Source organism: Diceros bicornis, chromosome 7 (assembly GCF_020826845.1).
Source record: "Diceros bicornis minor isolate mBicDic1 chromosome 7, mDicBic1.mat.cur, whole genome shotgun sequence".
NCBI classification, from domain to species: Eukaryota; Metazoa; Chordata; class Mammalia; order Perissodactyla; family Rhinocerotidae; genus Diceros; species Diceros bicornis.
The window spans coordinates 53,547,631-53,569,604 of record NC_080746.1 but is presented as its reverse complement, the minus strand read 5'-3'; the positions used below and the strand labels follow the sequence as shown (position 1 = coordinate 53,569,604).

General features: G+C 43.2%; 2 protein-coding genes across 4 annotated transcripts in view; one reads left to right on the top strand and one right to left on the bottom strand.

Moving 5' to 3' along the window:
* The window catches only part of AAMDC (adipogenesis associated Mth938 domain containing), a 33,197-nt gene extending 26,585 nt beyond the window's left edge, over nt 1–6,612 (top strand). For all 3 annotated transcript variants that reach the window (XM_058545531.1, XM_058545530.1, XM_058545529.1), the window contains exons 3-4: nt 3,925–4,020; nt 6,434–6,612. In XM_058545531.1, coding sequence (XP_058401514.1) covers nt 3,925–4,020; nt 6,434–6,574 — 237 coding nt within the window. In that variant the 3' untranslated portion in view covers nt 6,575–6,612. The remainder of the gene's footprint in view (nt 1–3,924; nt 4,021–6,433) is intronic.
* Nucleotides 6,613–12,386: 5,774 nt separating this feature from the next.
* Nucleotides 12,387–21,974, bottom strand: part of INTS4 (integrator complex subunit 4) — a 115,881-nt gene continuing 106,293 nt past the window's right edge. The window contains exons 20-23 of the mRNA XM_058545528.1: nt 21,087–21,246; nt 20,718–20,861; nt 17,121–17,241; nt 12,387–13,268 (exon numbers count right to left, since the gene is read on the bottom strand). Of these exons, the coding sequence (XP_058401511.1) occupies nt 13,090–13,268; nt 17,121–17,241; nt 20,718–20,861; nt 21,087–21,246 (604 nt within the window). The 3' untranslated portion in view covers nt 12,387–13,089. The remainder of the gene's footprint in view (nt 13,269–17,120; nt 17,242–20,717; nt 20,862–21,086; nt 21,247–21,974) is intronic.

The following is a 21,974-nucleotide window of genomic DNA, read 5'->3' as shown; positions in this document are numbered from 1 at the left end:
TTCAGCTCAGGGTGGTTCTCAGATTGATCACAGAGCTGTGGAACTAAAAAGGGCATCTAATCCAATCCTCTTACATTCTTCAAGAACCAATTATTGTAATCCAGTGAAAAAAAATCTCCTTTTTGTTTTGCCTTTTAAAAATTTATGAACCTAAATACTTTTATAGAAAAAGAATCTAATCTCTCCCAGTCTCTTCTGATCTTCATGGAGAACAGGGAAAGCTGGAGGCAGAGGTATTGTTCACAGACACCTGGGCACCAGCTCTGCATCCTCTCCCAGGATGAGGATGTACCCTTGCTGCTGAGCAGTTTGCTTCACTCTGACATGCAGGTGTTCTAACTTAGAACACTCTTTGATATTCCCTAAAACATAAGCTCATCCAGTCTTAGTCTGAATTCCTTAGGAAGGTGCTGATGAGGTAAGTCTGAATATAAAGGGTACTAGTGAGAGAGACTGGCTTCATTCTCAGCTCTGGAACGCTCACTGACTGAGTGAAGAATGCCAGCAGCACTTGCACACCCTGCAGGAAACCAAGAGACAGGGAGAAAGCCAGCAGAGAGATGCTGCATCTGCTCCTGCTTTGTGTAGCCACCTGGCTTCTGTTAAGTTTTGTTTCCTTGGCTAAATAAAATAGGAAGCAGTGAGTATGTATGTGTGCCTGGATGTGGTCTCTTCCTGCCTATACTACTACACTTTTTCAAAAAACTTTATTTTGAAATAATTTCATACTTACGGAAAAATTACAATAGTGAAAAGAATTCTCATTTTTACCCAGGTCCAAATGTTAACACTGTATCATTTTTTTTTTTAAGATTTTTATTTATTTTTTTCCCCCCAAAGCCCCAGTAGATAGTTGTATGTCATAGCTGCACATCCTTCTAGTTGCTGTATGTAGGATGCGGCCTCAGCATGGCCGGAGAAGCGGTGCGTCGGTGCGCGCCCGGGATACGAACCTGGGCCACCAGCAGCAGAGCGCGCGCACTTAACCGCTAAGCCACAGGGCCAGCCCTCATATTTTCTTTATTATCCTCTCCATTGATATTATTTTTTTCTGAACTGTTGTGGATATTATACCCCTTTACTCCTAAATATCTGTATTTCCCAAAAACAAGGACATTCTCTTACATAATCACAATACAGTGATCAAAATCAGGAAGTTAACATTGATACAATACTATTATCTAATATACAGACTTTATTAATATTTTGCCAACTGATCTAGTAGACATGTCACATTTACTTGTCATATTAATGGGATCATATAGTATGCAGGCTTTTGAGACTTGCTTTTTTCACTTGGCATAAGACAGTTTAGATTCATCCATGTTGTCATGTATATCAGTAATTTGTTCCTTTTTTACTGCTAAGCAGTATTTCATTGTTTGGATTATAACACAATCTGTTTATCCTTTCATCAGTTCAGAAACATTTGGGTTGTTTCCAGTTTGAGACTACTACAAATAAAGCTGCTGTCAACATTCATGTACATGTTTTTGTGTGAATGTGAGTTTTCATTTCTCTAGGATAAATACCCAGGAGTGAGATTGCTGAGTCACATCATAAGTGTATGTTTATATACTTACTTATGAGAAAATGCCAAACTGTTTTCCAGGGTGGCTCTACATATTACATTTCCACTAGCTGTGTATGAGAGATCCAATTTCTCTGTATCCTCGCCAGCATTTGGTATCTCATTGTAGTTTTAATATGCAGTTCCATGGTGACTTATGATTTTGAGTGTCTTTTCATGTTCTTCATAGCCATCCATATAGCTTCTTTTTAAAGTGTCTGTTCAAATACTTTACCCATTTAAAAAAATTAGATTGTTTTCTTATTGTTGTGTTTTAAGAGTTCTTTATATATTCTGGATACATGTCCTTTGTCACATATGTGATGTGGAAATATTTTCCCCCAATCTATAGATTTTCTTTTCATCCTCTTAACATTGGTGACAGAGAACATGCTATGGTTGAAGAACTGATCGAAGGCCAGTGTGACCAGAGTACAGAACATGAAGAAAGTGGTATGCAATGAGACTGGAGAGGCAGCCAGGAACTTACAGACCATGTTACGGAGTTTGACATTTATTCTAAGGGCAATGAGAAGCCATTGAATGCTATTAAGCAGAAGGGTGACATGAATGTATTTGTGTTTTAAAAAGATCCCTCTGGCTACAGAAGGATGGGCCAAAGTGGTTTTATGGAGACAAGTTAGAAAGTTACTGCCATGGTCCAAACAAGAAGTGATGGCAGCTTAAGCCAGGGTAGTGGCAGTGGAGATGGAGAGGAAAGGACGTGTCCAAGAGATAATAAGGAAGTAAATATCTAGCTAATACCCATTACGTCCAATCTTTGAAGGAAAATGTTTAATATTTCAGCAGTATATTTGTGTTTAGCTGTAGGTTTTTCTTAGATGTCCTTCATCTAAGGAAGGTTCCCTTCTAGTTTAGTTTGCTGAGAGGTTTTTTTTTCCAATCATAAATACATGATAAACTTTGTTAAATACTTTTTCTGCATCAGTTGGGATGATTACATGCTTTTTCTTCTTTACTCTGTGGTGAATTACATTGATTTTTGAATGTTGAACCAACCTTGGATTTGCTAATAAAGTTTTGTTGAGGATTTTCATTAAATGTTTAAAAGAGAATTCACCAGTGAAGTCATATGTGCTATTTTCAGCAGGTCTTTCCCTGCACCACCTCTAACTATGATTAGAAAGTACCCCTTCCACTACCACTGCACCGAGGCGTAGTTTTACTCATACTTAAAACAGCATGTCTTCTATGGACAATTTCCCACTCATATGTACTCAATCCCTCTTCTGAGACCCTCAGCTCTATTTTATCTCATCCTTCTTTAACTGTTTCCACATGTTCACTGACCTTACCTAAGTAAAACTCCTCCAAGGACTATTTGGTTTATCCTAGTGTTTCCAGCACTTAGCATAGGGCCCAGTGCAGAGTAAGTGCTCAGTAAATGCTTGTTGACTGAATGAAAGGACAGAGACAGACAGTCAGGGGAGGAAGACTTTGTCTCTCTGAGCTTTAGTGCTGAGCGCGTCATCTTTGCGCAGACACATAATAGGTGAAGCCCAGTAGTTGGGCTGGTATTTACCAAACTCTAACTGCCATATCCCTTTGCTGAAGTGGAAGCAGTTCAGAAGCCACCATCGTTTAATGCTGGATTAGTCTTTATTAAACACCTTACCTTAAATATCCCTGGGAGGATCTGAGAAGACTTTACAGAGTGATAGGTAGGTTTTAAAGCATCAATAGAAGCTTTCCTGGAGTTAATTGGGGAAGGGGCTCAGAAAAAGGAAACAGTACCGAGATCTTAGGAAATCTTTCCACAGTCCAAATTTTGGCATGGTGTGCAAGTGCTTTTTTTCTCCCACCTCATCTCCTTGCACTCCCTCGCCTGTCACTTACACTCCAGTCATATTGAAGTACCTGTAGTTCACTAGGTTCTTCTTTCCTCTGAGCCTTTATACATGCTATTCCCTGTACTTTGAATGCCTTCTTCCCCTGATTTCCTTTAACCTGGCTAATTCCTTTAGATCTCAGCTTAAATGACACCTCCTCTGGGCTGCCTTCCCTGACCACCTGCTCCAACCCCCGAAGTCTGAATCAGGAGCTCTTTCTCTATGTTCTCGCAACACCCTGAACTTACTTCCTTGTAGCACTTGTAAAACTATTGAAATTTCTCTTGAGTCGTCTGTATTTTTCACTAAACTGAGAGCTCCTTAAGGGCAGCACTGTATCTTCTGTTATTCCCAGGGCCCAGAACGATGCTTGGCATCGAGTAAACCTCAGTAAACATTTCTTCAGTGAATGAATGAGTGAATGAATGAATCTCACAAGAATGCCAATTGCAAAGAAAGATTAAAAGAGCAGGTGGCTGGTATGCTTTTTCCTTCCACATCCAGCATTCTCCTGGTGTGCAGCCTGCAGATGTGGAGGAAGTTGTCAAGAAGGGTGTGCAGACCCTAGTGATTGGCCGAGGGATGAGTGAGGCCTTGAAGGTAGGTACTGGTGAGCACAGCACTCCTGAGGTCAGTTGGTGACCTCTTGGACCTTTACCTTAGGGATATGTCCTTCTTGGGAGTTCATCTCTGTATATCACCCTCATTTTGCTGATGAGCCAGTGGATGGCCCAGGATAAAATAATGGCTGCGTACTACTCTTCCTCATCAGGACTGGACTCTCCAGTTTCCATTTGACCCTGGGCCTTTATTGTTTCAACTATTTCTCAGAAATTACTCAGTCCTGGAATTTCTCAATCAATATTTCATTCTTTAGATTTTTATAATACTTTATATTTTTGTTGTACATTTTATAATACTTTTTCTTTTTTCTTTTCTTGGACACATTCAAGTTAAGGGTTTTTTTTTCCCTTTCAGAAAAAAAATTATTTTTGTTTTACTTACAGAAATCATACATGCTTATTATAAAAGAGTCAATGCAGAAACGTAGAAGAAAAAAGGTGAAAGAGGGGCTGGCCGGGTGGTGCAGGTGGTTAAGTGCGCGCACTCCGCTGTGGCGGCCCAGGGTTCGCCGGTTCGGACCCCAGGTGCGCACCGACGCACTGCTCGTCAGGCCATGCTGTGGCGGCGTCCCATATAAAGTAGAGGAAGATGGGCGTGGATGTTAGCCCAGGGCCAGTCTTCCTCAGCAAAAAAAGAGGAGGATTGGCAGATGTTAGCTTGGGGCCGATCTTCCTCACACACACACAAAAAAAGGTGAAAGATTTCGCCTCCCCAATCTCCACGCTTGACGTATACTGCTCCAATTTTCTCTCTCTGCATCTGCAAATATATACACACTTACACATACAGATATACACGTATACACTTACAACTGTCTTTACATGAATCGGATCACACTATACATGTTGTCCTGTAACTCTTTATTTACTTACATTACATTATGAACAGCCTTTCACATAAATATATAGGGATCTACCTCATTCTTTCTTTTATATAGATGTCCTAAAATCCAGTTCCCTACTGATGAAGGTGCCCTTTATTTATTTATATTTTTTTAGTTTAATCTAAAATAATTCCTATCTATAAGGCTACTGTTATAAAATTGTTCAAACATATAAAAAAGTAATATAGGGCATTTAAAAAAATATTTCAGAGCTCTTTCTGAGGAGGCAGAGTCTAATTAAAATCTATTTAAAGTAATATTCAGGACAAGCAAGCCAGAGTTAAGAAAATATCCAGTAATAGCTGCCACTATGAGAATCTTTTATATAAATTCATTTACAAATATTTATTAAGCACCTTCTTTGGGTCAGACACTATTCTAGGCCCTGGGGAAAACAAGATAAGACAAACAAGGCTCATGGTCCTCATGGATATGGATTATTAAAAAAGCAATTTCAGATCGTAATAAATGCTGTGAAGAAAATGGTGACTTATGAGGGGCTGCTCTAAATGGGGTGGTCAAGAAAGGCCCTTCTGATAAGACATTTGCGCTGCAGTATACATACGTTAGTTAACTTCGTCCTCACACCAACCCTGTGATGTAAGTAGTATTATCCCCATTTTACAGGGGAGGAAGTTGGGGTTGAGAGACTTGAAATAGCTGGCGTAAGGTCTCTTGGTTGGTATACAGCAAAGTCACACTTTATTTATTTATCTTTTTTTTGTGAGGAAGATCAGCCCTGAGCTAACATCCATGCCAATCCTCCTCTTTTTGCTGAGGAAGACTGGCCCTGAGCTAACATCTATTGCCCATCGTCCTCTTTTTTTTTTTTAATCCCCCAAAGCCCCAGTAGATAGTTGTATGTCATAGCTGCACATCCTTCTAGTTGCTGTATGTGGGACGCGACCTCAGCATGGCCAGAGAAGCGGTGCGTCAGTGCACGCCCGGGATCCGAACCTGGGCCACCAATAGCAGAGCATGCGCACTTAACTGCTAAGCCACGGGGCCGGCCCCTAAAGTCAGACTTTAGACTTAGGTTGGACTGACTCAAACATTTAACGTTTACATAGTTTGGGCTCTACACCATGCTAGACGTTTTACACACTTTAGCTAAATTAGTTCTCATACCAGCTCTGTGAGCTAGGTATTATTGATTCCTATTTACAGACATGAAAACAACGGCTCAGAGAATTTAATTAACTTACCCAAGGTCATACTGCTAGTAAGGACTTAAAACCAAGGCTGTCTGATTCCAAAATCCATGCTCTTTCCATTTCCATTTCACCTGAGCTTTATGCATGCATATCATGATACTTCTGTCAACTTCTTAGAAGCCTCTTTGACTCCTTGGGGCTCACTGCTAAATTTTGGACTGGTGACACTCTGGGTGACCGAGGATTAACAGTTCTCACTGTCCAATTCTGTAGAGTACACTTGCCTCACAGCAGAAAGGAAACCTTGGGGGACCTTTTCCCCTGACTTACTCATCTTTTTCCTTCTTCCCAGGTGCCTCCATCAACTGTGGAGTACCTCGAGAAACAAGGCATTGATGTGCGAGTCCTCCAGACAGAGCAGGCAGTGAAGGAGTATAATGCCTTGGTTGCCCAAGGCGTCAGGGTGGGAGGGGTCTTCCATTCCACCTGTTGATGGAGCCTTAAGAGGAGAATAAATCACTAAGCAATGATGCCTGTGACTATCACTCTTGCCACTCTCCACACCAGCCTCCCCAAGCATTTTTAAACAGCTCGTCCTGCCAGGTTCTGTGCTAGGCTTTGGGATGCATGGATGACTAAGGCAAGATCCCTGTCCTGGGGAGAGAGGGTGGACTGGAAATCAGGAGAGGAGACGGATGTTTACCAAAGCTTAATAATGTGGTAAATGTTAGGCCAGAGTATTAGAAAATAAAGCCTTCTGCTTTGAAGGCCAAAGAAAAATTTCAGTGCATTAAAATCACATTCCAATTGATGCTTTGGAATGTTTAGCCATCAATTCAACAAACATTTATCATGTACCTTATAGGCCAGGCACTGCTATAGGCTTCAGAGAAACAGCAAGAAAAGTCTTGTCCTCATGAACCTTATATTCTAGTAGGGAAAAATAAACAAGTAAATGAATAAATATATAAAGTAAGTAGACTCTGTTATGAAGAAAAGCAGGTTGAAGACAAAGAGTGATAGGGGCGATTTCAGATATGTGGTAAGAGTTCTAGGCCGGCTGTTCTACTCACTTAACCCTGTGCCTCGCCAGACAGGTCTCTCTGGGCCTCCGATTCCCTCACTATAAAATGATGGGGCTGGACGAGATGCCCTTTAATGGTCCCTACTGGCACGAATAGTCTTTGTTCTATTTAAATATCAGGTGGACTTTGTGAAGCCTTAGCATAGACTGAGAACTATAATAATTTATCAGCATAACCTTAGTTTTCATTTCTCCCCCCTCTTTAAAGAGTTATGAGTATGGGCTTTGGTGTCAGCCTTGATTTGGAACTGTGGCTTTCTGCCACTCACTGGTTGGGCAATTATATAATCTTTCAGTTTCATTGTTCTCCTCTGTCAGATAGGGACAATATTAGTACCTGGAATTAGTGCAGGTATTAAAGGAGTAATTCATACAAAGTCTTAGCACACTGCCTGGCATGTAGTAAGGACTCAATAAATTGAAGCCATTGTTGTCATTATCTTTCTATTAATGGGGCTGCTGTGTAAAGCCAGTTAGTTTCACTTTATGGTTCTTAATACAGCAGCTTACTATTTCATAGATTCATAGAATGTTGAAGCCCAAAGGAACCATCTGCTCTCTCTCTGTCACACTCATCTATCCAGTAATTCTCTTTCATGCCCATTTACTGAGTCTCTTACTAATTTTCTTATGACCAGTTATTGCTATACCCTGGGGGTCTGAGAATGAATAAGTTATAGCTCTTGCCCTGAGGAATTATGTAGGAGAGACAGACAATAATGATACAGTGTGTGAACACTGTAATAGTTACAAAGTCCAGTGAAGGCACAAAGGATGGAGTAACTTATCCTACCAGGATGGAAGGAAAATTAGGGAAGACAGCACTAAGGACATAACACAAGCTGAGTCTTAAAGAATGAGAAGATGTTCATTTATTCACCAAATAGTTGGCAACTCTTTCTTTAACCAGACATTTACCAGGTATAGTATCTATCATAGCCATAACTAAACAAAATTGCTCCAACCCAGCCCTTGTTGAAGCAGCAGCTTCAGAAAGCTGATATTTGCTCCACGTGATCCTATTACCTGGCTGGCCCAGTTGGGCATCTGACCTAAGGGGAGCCAATCCATAGACTGAGCAGCAATTTAAGATTTGCTTGGCAAACCTTTAAGATTTTTAAGGCTTGGCAAGAAAAGATGAGCCAAGACAATCATCAGAATGGAAAATGAAGAGATTTTTCCCAGTTCACCCAGCAAGTAAGTGGCAGAGCCAGGATTAGAACCTGATGCTGTGTCTTGATCTCTTTCTACCATACACGTCTTTAGGAGGCCCATGGGACTGAGATCCTCACAGACCTGACACCCAGCCTAGAGGTCTGAGAAGGTCCTGCTCAGTGCCCTTCCTGCAACCAGCCATTTGTCAGATGACAGGATCTTTCTAGATCTCAGTTCCTTCAGCTCATAAAGCCAGGCACCTATATTTCTAGGAGGGATGTTTAATAAAATTCAGACTGTTTCTCTATTGATGCAATCATTTGTGTTTTGTTTGTTTGTTTTTGTTTTTTGCTTGAGGAAGATTCACCCTGAGCTAATATCTGTGCCAATCTTCCTCTATTTTTTATGTGGGTTACCACCACAGCATGGCTGACGAGTGGTGTTGGTCTGTGCCTGGGATCTGAACCCGCAAACAAGGGGCCAGTGAAGCAGAGGACGCCAAACTTAACTACTAGGCCACGGGGCCGACCCGAAGCAATCATTTTAAATTTTTTTTCCTTTATCAAATGTAAGGTGAGACAGCTCTAGTGGGTGTTGAATTAGGTGTGGGTGTAATCAGTGTTCCTAAGTGAGTTGTCTCCACATTAAAAAGAGCTTAGTACAAATTTTAAAGAATTATCTCGCAGTGAGGTTATTAAACTTTGTACAGAAATAGCCCCTACTTCTGAATCTGTTCTACATGGTCAATGCTGGAAATGTGCAGAACCTGGAGAAAAGCTATTTTTCCACATGACACTATACTTAGTCCCATGTCTTGATCATTAAGCCCTTTGAGTTGATTTGTAGGTTGCACAGCCCTCTCTGCCCACACTTCACTTCTTCTAGCTTGAGTGGTTCCTAGACAAGAAGTCTGCCAAGTGCTAAGTGTGTACCTTTCTTCCCTGTAATTCTGTTTGCTGAAATCAATCATGTCAAAGCCAAATATAAAGTCCTTTCAAAAACTTCAATCTCAGGGCAGGCTCTTGCAGGCATGCCATGGTACTGCTAAGTTTGCTCTGGATTCATACACTCATGCAGTCTTTCCTTGCCTGGTATGTGCCAGGAGCTGTGCTGGGGATACAACAACACAGACATTCTTACTGTCCGGGTACTCAGCGTTTCATTGGAAGAAACAAACATGTAAATATACAGTGATGATGCAGAAGTTGCAAACTGGCAAAAATCTACCCAGAGACGTGTTTTGTTTGTCTTGTAATTTTAACATTTATTTAGTTACCAAAATTTTTAAGTTAGGTATTTTTTACATGAAAATGCAGATTTCTGGCTTTTCTGGAAGATCTGACATCACCAGGCCCACATTTATAAACAACCAAGTGGAGCTGAATAGCAACCTCCTTCTAACAGAATGTGCTCTCTGATTCTTCAGTCTCTATTATCTTCCTCTAAGCCACTTGACTCCTTTTTTCCCACCTACCTTCTTTAGGAGTTTGTGATTGTGAACCTGAGATAAATACTATGCATGAAGAATGTATAGGTGGGAACAAAGGAGCAATGCACCAAGTCCACAGGAGACACAGACAGGTTCTAGAACGAGACTCAGTCCTGAAGAATGAGAAGAAAGGAACCATAGGAGACAACCTGAAGAGTATATTCCGGGGCTCAGGTCCAAAGGTCTGAGGCAAGAGAGAGCATGGTGAGTGCTGGGAGCAACTACAGGTAATTCTCTACAGCTGGAGAAGTACAGAAAATGTTTGGAACAGGGAACATGAGGCTGGAGACGACAGCAGGGGCATGAAGAGCCTTCAAGGATAGGAGTTTAGACTTTATCCTGGGACCAGAAGTGATCCATTTAAAGGGGCTTACGCAGAGGAATGGCGTGATCAGATCTGGGTTTTAGATTACTCTGACAGCTGTGTGAGGAATGGACTGAGGGGGCAAGATTTGAGGCAAGAAGATTATTAGGAAGCCAATCCCATACTTTAGGAGAGATGATGGTGGCCTGCATCAGGATAGAAACAGTGAGTATAATGAGAAAAGGAGCCAAGAAACATTTGAAAAAGCAGAATGTAAAGGACTTGATGGCTGTTTTTATATGAGGGGTGAGGAAGGGGTCCAAAGTGACACACAGGTTCCTGGCTTTGACTGCTGAGTGCATGGTAGACCACTGACAAAGACACAACAGTAGACCCTGTTATGAAAACCATATTGGACTAAGAATCAGGAGGCCTGGGTTCTAGTCTTGGCTTCACCACAAACTCAGTCTCTGGGCTTGCACCTTCACATGTAAAATGAAGGTGCCACACCAGAGTGATCTTTATGCTCCCTTCCAGGTCTTTGTAATATAAGGTCATTCTTCCACTTCAGTGAAAAAGTGTGGAACCAGATGCAGAAAAATCAAGATTCTCATATTTCGCAGAACTTGAGAATTCAGGGTAAAAGGAATTTAAAAGCTTGAGCCCAACCCTTCACATGATACTTGAACTCGTTTGCAACAAACTTGTCAGGAGCTTCTTCACATCCACATAGAGAATTCCTTATCTCCTAATGCAGCCCATTCCATTCTTACACATTCTTATCCTGATACAAAGCCAAAATCTGCCCCTTAGTGTAGCTCCACCTTTGGTCGAAAAAGTACTATACTTTGTGTTTTAAGACCTAGGATCAAGTCCTGGCTTCACCCCTTAGGAGAAAGAGTACTTCAAAGCCTCAGTTTCCCCACCTGTAAAACAAGGGATAACCTGGAAGGATTTTTATAAAGAGAGTACTGTATCTCAAAAGGATCCCGTATATTCTTCCCTTAGAAGTTTTTCTATAGCTACGGCGTGAAGGACTCAGTCAGCAGCCGTGAGTCTTAACATTTTCATCTATGCTTCAACCCAGCAATCATCATTAGGTACTTGTGTTGGAGCCGTGTTATTCTTCAGCCTGGCTTCAAGCTTTCATTTTATCTCCAAGTCAGGCACTTTTTCCAGGGCATCTTGTTGACATAGGAGAGCCCACTAATGGCACATACTTGAGATGTACACAATAGGTGAGCACACTAGAAAAAGTGAGCTCCTTGGAGATGATCTTTCTTCCCTTAGTCCCTCTATAGCAGTTATGACCTCCTGGAGCCAGACTGCCTGGGTTCAAATCCCAGCTCTGTCATTTACTAATCGTATGACCTAGGCCAAGTTACTTAATTCTCTGAACTTCAATTGCCTGGTTTATAAAATGAAGATAGGGTGATTCATAAGGTGGTTGTGATGGTCAAATGAGTTAATTTATGTAAATGGCTTACAACACCATGGGGAACACATTAAGTGCATTAAATCAAAAGTCAAACATGCTTAGGGCTGGTCCAGTGGCACAAGCAGTCGGGTGAGCACACTCCACTGCGGCGGCCCGGGGTTCGCAGGTTCGGATCCTGGGTACGCACTGAGGCACTGCTTTTTGGGCCATGCCGTGGCAGCATCCCATATCAAGTGGAGGAAGATGGGCGTGGATGGTAGCTCAGGGCCAATCTTCCTCGGCACAAAAAAAAAAAAAAGAAAGAGGAGGATTGGCATCAGATGTTACCTCAGGGCTGATCTCCCTCACACACACACCAAAAAAGTCAAACATGCTTGAACTCAAATTCCAGCTCCAACTCTGAGTAATAGTATGATCTTGCTATTATTTTTATAAGCTTTCCAAGTACCAAATATGATCAAGGGCTGGAGATTCAGATTCTACCAAGCATTATAGAATTAAACTCATTCAACAACCCTTAAGGTATAAGGATCTCTGTTTTACGTAAGATGAGGAAACTGAGGCATAGAGAGCTGAAGACTTGAAGGCTTTTTTCCGAATACTTCCCCTGAGGTGGTAGAGCTCAGGCCTTTGGAATCATCCTGGATTTGACTGGTCATTTGACCAGTGACTCCACCTCTTAAGTCTCACTTGGCTGTTGTGAGGATTACATGACAGGTAGAGGACAAAGCACAGGCCCTCGCACAGTTAACGTCTCTGCGGCATTCACTGTTTTTACACCCCCAGCTGCACCTTTAACTCACATGCAGTTCCAACACTGGAGTCATCAGAGACGTAGTGGGAAATGGCTTTATTTTTTACACTGGATCCCTCTTTCCCATCATCCTGGTTTCTTTCCTAAAATATGGCCTCTCTCTCTCATTTTGGTGCTAAGGATAATGGCAGGCAAGGTCAAGAATTTCCCTCAGGGATGAAAATGATTCATTCTCCAGTTACTGTTCCGTCCTTGGCCCAGCTACTGCCTGAGATAGGGAAGGAACCTCGCAGCAAGATAACAGATGTCTAAGGCCCTTCAGGAACTGTCGATTCAAAAAGTACAGCTGTGAAAGCTGCTCTGGAGTTGGCCCTGGGCAACAGACCACTGCTTTAAGAAACAAGATTATGACTCCAATAACTGGTTCTTTAGAGGTGGCTGGAAAATTGGAGCTTAGTGTTTCACACCAGAGGAACGTAAGCACATGGTATAAGTGTTGAACCTACAGCCACACAAATTTCTTTAAGGACCAGGAACTGGAACAGCTTGGTGTTTTCTCATCTTTATTAGGGGGAGTGATATGGGGATTGGGGGGAAGAGAACAGACTTGAAGGTTTTTGTTTTCTTAATACAAAATAATTTGTCCTGTGTTTGATACCAGACTGTAAGTGTCACATGTTCCTCATGCCTATACATCACTGCCACATGAGGGACTCTGGGCTTTTGGCTCACTCTGATACCCAAGAAGGGCCTCCTAGGCCATGGCTGTAAGACTGCTTGTGACTCAGCGCCTTGCGGGTTTGGGCATTATGTAAACCTTTACAGACTTGCTGAAGGGGATGGTGCCCTCGATGCTAGTTTCCACCTGGGGTGACATCTCACCACCCTCGATCCAGGGGGATTTTGGAATGCGTGAATTGGAGTTGTAGGCCAACAGCAGTCTCACTTCCACCTGGCATGGTTCTGGAAAAAAAAAGACAAAAGAAATCCTCTGTGACTGGGCAAGGGCTAGGAATTGGGATGAAATGTAAGTAAAAGCAATATCAAAGATGGAAACAGTAGAGTTTCAAGAACATTTCTTCATCTATCCACATCCCTCCCTTCCCCCTCACCAAACAAAAACACTTTCCCAGCCTGAATCCTGTGAGGCTGATCCTAAGACTGCAGATGCACTGCTTCTCTGCCGCCACTTCCCCCTCAAGTCGCTGTGGGCTCCCTGCAGCTCAGAGCCATGGCTGCTAAGATGATCAGAGAGCAAGCAAAAAACCCTTCTTCCACAGAGGCCATCCAGCCTCAAGACAGAGGGCCATAAGGTACATGCATGTCGTCAGTTCTCACGCCCAGATAATCATGCTCTTCCTGCACAGCTGATCTCAGGCCTCAGGGGTGTGTGCACCACGGACTCCACTGTCTTAGCGGAGAAGCCTTTGATTAGACTTAGTGGAGAAGCCTGACAAAAAAATTCTCAACAGTGAACAGGAACATGTTTCAGGAACCTAAAATCATGTCATTAAACCTTTTGTTCTTTTATGACATGACATTAGGATACAGGTCTAGTGTCTGCGGGTGGCAGGCCCCAGTGAAAGTAAATATGACCTCCCTCAAGTTGCAGATCGTTTGGTTGAGAAGACAAAGACAGTTGCAACGGAGCACAGTACACACTCTAATCGAGTCTGTAAGAAGCATGAGGAGGGAGCCCAGGAAGGCTTTGGAATAGAACACCTGATCTGTGCCAAGCACAAAGACCCAAGAGTTCTTACCCTGCCATGCCATGAAAGAAAGACTATCACAATCCCAAAAACGTCCCAGGGCTCTGAGTGGTTCTAAGTGACTGCCCAAATCCACATCAGTGACAGAATTTGAGCCCAGTTCATAAAGTGAAGCAATTAATTTTACTATTAACCATGTGGCTTCAATAACAGAGGAGGAGAGGATTTCAAAAAAACCTAAGGGCAAGTGCAAAGGCCAGGAACAGCGTGAGCTTGGGATGTCTTCCTTAATTTTCTGTGACTGGAGCAAAAGGTGCAAGTGTTAAAGATAAGCCCCAGGCTAAAAAGTTCAGAGGGCAGGAATGAGGGCTGGATGGATCTAAATGAACAAGGGCAGAGGTTGCAGGACTTCTCAATGCCTCCCCAGACCTCTCCCTGGGCATTTCCAGACTTCTCTCCAGGAATCAGAGCAGAGACTAGATTGCTGTCCTCCAGGAAGGGAAAGGCTGGCAGACAGCCAGAGCAACGTAGCCCGCCCCAGAGAGCAGTCTCAGTGTCACCATTTACCAGCAGTGTGGTGTGGACACTCCCGCATAATATGCGGCCTTAAACCAGCCTTGAGTGTATCTGTAATGAAACCAGGACAGCTCTCTGCTATCAGGCTCCAGGATCAGCTCTCCCACTATGTTCTCTTTTGTCCCAGATGGCTATTGCTAAACCCCGACCACAACCAAGCCTCGGCTCTCACAGCACTTTCAGGAGCCAAACCCTCGTAGGTCAGAGGACTCAAACCCACCTGGTCATTATGCCTTCCCTCACTAGCATGTGATAAGAATGGCAGTTCAAGCCACTGCCATCAGAAGAAGAAGACAGTGGGAGAAAGAGACAAAAGATCATCTGGGACAAATCATGCAACCTACTCATCATGACTGGAAGAATCTCTGTCTTATGAGGTATATATTCTTATTCCCATCTTATAGAAAAGGAAAATGAGACAGAGAGGTAAAATAACTTTCTCAGGATTACACAGCAAGAGAGGCAGTATTTGGAACCTGGTCTACATGACTCAAAGCTTCTGACCTGGCAGCATCCTACGCTAGAGGAGAGGCCCCTGGTAGGGGGCTGCTGAGGGACTGGATGGAGGAGCTCTCTATCAACACCAGGCCTCATCTCCTGGATTAGGAGAAAGAAGGCACAGGTGCATTCAGAATGAGAACATGTTTCACTTTAGTGTCCCAGTCAGAAGGGACCATGGCATAGTGAACAAACTAAGGATTTGGGCATTAGGAAATCTGAGTGCCAACATCAGCACCACCATTGATCGGCTATCTATAAAATGAAGAACAGAATACTAATTCCCACCAGAAAGATGGTCTAAGGATTAAATGAATTTCAATTGCACATTTAAAATCTTGTGTTCACTTTTCATTATTTGTTGAGCACCTACTACATGTCAGGCACTGGGGACGCAGGATATATAGGCATTCGGGATACAGAGGTAAAATGACGAGCAAGGCCCCTGCTCTAGTGGAGCCTGCATTCTAAATGGAGAGAAAATCAGTTAACAAATGAGAAAACATCTGACACTAATAAGTGCTATGCAGAGAATTAAAATAGAGATTTGAAATAGTGACTGGGTAGCAGCCTCTCAGAGGAGGTGATCCTGGATAAATTATAATTCTGCAAGCTCAGGACAGCCTAGATCGTAGCCCTGATTCAGGCAATGACTTGCTGTGTGACCAGGGATAAGTCAGTAGGCCCCTCAAGACCTTTCAAGCTCTTCTGAGCTCTAACGTGCTGTGATTTCCCCCCTGAGCCTTGGTCTTTCCAAAACAATGCTGTCCCACTGCATTTCTTTCCCTGTATCTAGGATCCCTTCCTGAGAAGAGATTAGAATAAGGAATTCCACCTTCCTGTGGGGCTAGAGGTTTGGCAAACACTAGTGCAGGAACATTCCAGACAACAAGGATATGGAATGAGGGATGCTCAGGGAGGCAGATCCCAGGTAAAAGCACTGCTGGATGCTCCCTCAACTGTGCCAGGCCCAGGGTCACTGGACCCCCGAAGGCACTGCCCTGACGTTCAACAGCACCACTTTCCCTTTGTGAAAACTTTATGAAGTCATCTATACCCACCTAACACCCCTGACAGAGGGAAAGCATGAATAATGGCATTAAACAGTTATTCATATATTTAAAAACATGGTGAAAGAAAATTCCAGAAGGCATACACCTATTTCTAAAATAAACCAAATTTGGTGGCATTAAATACCTTCTCCAGTAATAGCCATGCTTCTGAATCATCTTCAATGATTTAGGAAATACCAAAGCCCACTCTCCTCCACATTTTAGGTTCTGCAGACTGAGTCTCTCCTTCCCAAGCAGACTCACAGGCTTGAAATGTAATGTCTTTTGCTCTTGTATTCTCCCATTTTATTCATATGAATTCAAAAAAATACTTAATGCAACTGCCTTGTCTTTTCAGAAGTTATTGAGGTCGCTGTATGAGAGGGTAAAGCATGAACAGATCATCCTACTTTGTATCACCCCACAAACCAGCCGTGTGCAAGGGGAGGGCAGTAACTGTTGTCATTTTACTTGTTTGGGGGGAATGAACTGAACTGTTCCTATACAAAGAATGATTTTAAATTTTTGGTAAGAAATATAAAACTGTTTAATTTCTAGACACAGCAATCCTCAGAACTAGCTAGTAGATTGAGAATGATCACCTTCATTTTGAAGGTGAGGACACAGACTCAGAAGGGAGAGGCTTGTCCAAGGTTACACAGCAAGTCAGTGGCAGAGTTAGGACAAGAAAATAGTCTCCTGCCGTCCAGCCCAAGGCTCTTTCCATGAGACTCCATTCTATTAAAATCTCCTGTATATCTTCTAACAAAATCTTGTGCCTCGTGCAATCAAAGCAATGCAGCAAATTAGTCTGAATGTACCCAGTTTGAGCTTTTGAGTTCCTTAAGAAATCAAATACAATCCTCAGCAACCCTGATTCAACCATGTATTTTTCAAACTGTAAAAAACCAAATGCGTAAGGGTGGGTGTAATCCCCAGGAGCATATTTTCCTGCCCGCTCTGGCCCACTGATTCCTTACCTGTCCAGGCAGTGTGGGAGAGGTACACCTGCGTGATGAGCCGGTGCCGCCCTGGGCCAGGATTCCGGAAGTCTGCTGGCTTGGGGTGGATTATCTGAGCCTGGCCATCTGGATATAAGACCTAAGAAGTGATAGAAATGAGAAAAAGAGGCAGAAGAGCCATGAGCTTTTAACAAAATTGCTGGTAACATCTGTTATGAACCCTAAAACAGCAGGAAAAGACAGATGACACTAGCCTTGACAAAAGACTGCTTCTTGAGGGGAGGGCAACACTGTTGACTTCTCTATACCCCCTGCCCCAGCACAAAGCAGTGTTTGGTAAATGTTTCCTGAATTAGCGGTGAATGAAAGGTAGGAGTAAAGCGTCTCTATTAAGGACAAAGATAGGTAAAAACATTAATCGACGTGAAAAGCCTTCCCAGGCACCGTCGTCAGGATGAGTCTCCCTCCCCAGCTCGGAATCATATGGCTTAGCATCCATCACCAACCACCAAGTATTAAGAGTAACTTTGTAACTGTATTCTCTCCACCAGCTTATAAGCAGCTAGGAAGCTGTTTCTCTCTCTTTCTACAGAGTCAGTGCTCAATGAAGAGTCTGCTCAAATCACTGGCCAGTTCCTCCCATCTCACAAACTGTCAGAGTTCTTTCCTCAGCATCCCAGGGGGCCTCACAGCTGGCTGTGGCGAGGGCCTAGGACACTGCACGGCATCCAAAGGAACTAAATGAACAAGTGAAGCTTATCCTAGAACCACACAGGACCTGGGCTAAGTAAATGCACTGATAAGGGAAAGCAGGGAACCACACAGGTCTTTAAGTTGGAAACTCTGAGAGGCATGCCTCAGCCCACGTGCCTCCTAATCTCCTTTCATCTCTCCTCACATCTTAGGGCCTCCCTGATTCCACCCCTCTTTTTTAAGGCTGCTACTCCTGACTCTATCTCCAGGCTCCAGGCCCCACAACCTACTGCAGCAGAAAGATGCAGGTGTCCCAGCTCCCTGATCCTTATTATCTTTAAAGACAAGTGCTTCGCCTTCATTTTTAAAAAAGGAGGGGCAAGGGAGGGCTGAAACCGTAATGAGTAAGGAAAAGAAAATGGTCAAAGCAGCAGAATCTCCCAGAGTTCTCAGCAAAACTGCCCTTGGTAAAAGGCTTGACCCCTCTGTGAAATGGTCACTAGAAGCCTTCCTTCATTCCTCTCTATTCCTAAGTGCAGCTTAGAAATCTTGAGCCAAGTATGTCAAGGAAAGAATACGGCCAGTGTTAATTATATTCCGAATTTCAGAAAAACTAAAAAATCGCATCTCCTATCATCAGGTATCATACAGGAGCCTGAATTAGGCTAACCAGAGTCTTACTGAAAGGAGTTCCTGTAGGGTCTGCTTTAAAGAACTGATAATACATTATTTTAATGGAGAACGTAATCTTGACATAATCTCAGTCGTGTTCACTGCTGAATCCCTAGCACTTAAAGCCCTGTCCAGAATAGGAGGTGTTTGGGCATGGTGGCTGGAGTGGACAAGTGCTTTCCTACCAACGGAGCTGTCCCACGACTGGGCAGTGAATTTCCCATCTCCCTGACTACAGAGGCATCCAAACAGTCTGGCCACACATGCAGTGGAGTTGCTTAGGAGGGGATTTTTCAGAGTCCAGCAGATGACCCTTAAATAATCTCCCTGCAATCTCATTTATGCTCAGTTGGTCAGTGAACTTTTTTTCAGGGACAATGTCAAAGAAACAGTGGTTCTCAACCCTGGCTGCACAATAGAATCACTTATGAGCTCAAAAAAAATAGTGGTACCCATAGGCTCTACTCCTAGGATTCTGATGTAGAGGTAAGGCCTGTGCATCAGCACTTTTTAATGCTTTCTGAGTAATTCTAAAGCACAACTAGGGTGGAGGACCACTAATGTGGGGAGAAAAAACAAACCAAACGGGCCGGCCCCGTGGCTTAGCGGTTAAGCGTGCGCGCTCCACTGCTGGCGGCTCAGGTTCGGATCCCAGGCATGCACCGACGCACCGCTTCTCTGGCCATGCTGAGGCCGCGTCCCACATACAGCAACTAGAAGGATGTGCAACTATGACATACAACTATCTACTGGGGCTTTGGGGGAAAAATAAATAAATAATTAAAAAACAAAACAAACAAAAAAACCAAACATCTGCAGCACAACTTCACAGCCAGCTCAAAATCAGTTCTTTATAGGTCTCAGGATTTATAATAACTCCTGCCGGGAAGCTGGAAGGTTTTTCCCTCTAATGTCACCAAAGGCAAACATTCAGGGCCTGATTCATCCTTACCTCTTCCCGGAAGTCTTCCCTGCCTGCTCCATGCTATTTTTCTGTCCTCTGATTGAACTTACTGCCAGCCCTTCCATCCCTACTTTTATTCGTATCCCTTCTGCTCAGAATACCTCCTTTTACCCTTATCTTTTGCTCTTGTTCATCCTTTCAGACCGCACCCCTGCACCACCATCTCCACAAAGTCTTTCTTTTCCTCAGCCTCCACAACACTCTCCAAATTAAGTGGCTCTCCATAGTACTGTTAAAAATATTTTTTGAAAAGTATATTGCAGAACTTTTTTATACTAGTCAAAAATTGGAAATAGCCCTGTAGGGGAGGAAAAACAATTTTTCCTCTACCCTTCTAGGTTCTTAGCTACAACCATCTGTCTGTCTCTCACTGAAATAACATCCTGAGGGCAGAAATTCTGACACATTGACCTTTGCAACCCTAGCACTTAACACGTGCAATGGAATAAACATTATTACATGGATGGAAGGATAGATGAATGAATAAATGGGTAGTACTCTTTGTGGGGCTTAATTGTAGACTATCAAAATTGATTACTATCTGTACTGCATCTCTCATGTGTCTCTAATATACCTATCTAACTTGGGAAAAAATACTCCCTAATGATTGCTTTTTCCCACCCATAAATTTTGTTTGCCAAGCTGACCCATCCACAGCCTGAAAATTTACGGTTTGCTTGTAGCCCTGAAAAGACCAAGTCTTTTTTTTGTTTTGCTGAAGAAGATTCACCCTGAGCTAACACCTGTTGACAACCTTCCTCTTTTTCTGCTTGAGGAAGATTAGCCCTTAGCTAACATCTGTGCCAATCTTCCTCTACTTTATATGGGGGTCACCGCCACAGCATGGCTGATGAGTAGTGTAGGTCCAGCACCCGGGATCCAAACCCACAAATCCAGGCAGCGGAAGCAGAGTACGCCAAATGTAACCACTAGGCAACAGGGCCGGCCCTGAAAAGACCAAGTCTTAACCTCACATTATAAGCATAGAAAAGGCCCTGTTCGTTAGTGAACCCTTACTGGGTACCAGAAGCTTTACATACATCATCTCATTTCAATATCAACTATTCCTACTTGTTAGTTGTAGAATCTGAGGTTCAGGGTTTAAAGTAACTTGCACAGACCACCCTCAGGAGGGGAGTTGAGATTCAAGCCCAGGCACTTTTCCAAAAAGACTCTTCTCCCTCCCCAGTTTCTGTCCTTCAGGTAGAGATTATATGGGTGCTAAAGTTAAATGCTTCCACACAAAGTCAGTATAGAAGCTCCACGGGGACCAAAATCTGACAGACCTGGACCTTCACAGTACTCTGAGGATCTTGCACATGTTCCAGGGTTGCATCGACATCCAGGGCTACCACCAACCCAGAAGTAAACCGCAAAGGGTTGTCTGACTCGCCCGCTGGCTCAATGATGGTGGCTGAAGCTTTGTGGATCTGTAAGCCAAAAGAAAATATGATGATTCTAAAGCCAGGTCATCCCTGGGCAACAAAACGTGATCTTTGCCTTTCTGTCTCCTTATCTAATGGGTGGGCATATGAAAGCCAATCAGAGGAAAGGCCTTAGCCCAGTTGCTCCAATGGTCAAAGAAGATCACCAAGGTGAGCAGTTTTGACTGTCTGGATAGACTTGGCCTGAAGGGGTATGACACAGACCCTGACCTGCTCTGGAAGGGGGAGGTGCAGGAAGGCACTCTGCCGCAGCATGGTCTGCAGAATTTTGACCACTTCTGCAGGTTTGGATGTCATGAGTCGGGGCATAAGGTCAAGAAGTTTGTCCACAAAGCTGTCCTGCAGGTGGGGCAAATCAGCGATGAAACACCTGGAGGAAGAAACAGAATCAACTGACTATGCATTCATTTACCACAGGCTGGGCCCCAGACATCTGCCAAGCCCCGAGGTAGGAAAAGTAATGAACAGCAAGAGCTCACGGTTTCCGACTGAGACAGTCAGGTGGGTACCTCGCTAATTATGCCTTAGTGACATGATCATCATAACAGCCTTGTTTACTGAATACCCATTATGTGCCAGGTATACTCTGAAGTGTCTTATTTAATCCTCCCAGCAATCCTGTGCATTGTTAAAATTACTTTTTTCATATTATAGAGTCATTAATTAATTTAAAAAATATGTCTTTAGGACTTACCAAATGCCAAGTACTGTTCTAGACACTGGGGACATAACAGTGAGCAAAAGAGAAGAAAATGCCTGCCTTGATGGAGCTTATATTCAAGTGATAGGAACACTGAGACTCAGAGAGGAAGATGGTGCATTAAGACTTTAAAAAGTTAAGTAACTTATGCCCAGCTCTAACTGATTCCACAGTACTCTGCCTTGTGGAAGGGGACAGTCAAAAAATGTTTCACTGAGGAGGTGACATCAGTGCAGGGACTCAGGGGCTGAATTAAGAAAGAATGTGCAGTTTTGTTTTTTTTTTTTTGTGAGGAAGATCAGCCCTGAGCTAACATCCATGCCAATCCTCCTCTTTTTGCTGAGGAAGACTGGCCCTGGGCTAACATCTATGCCCATCTTCCTCCACTTTATATGGGA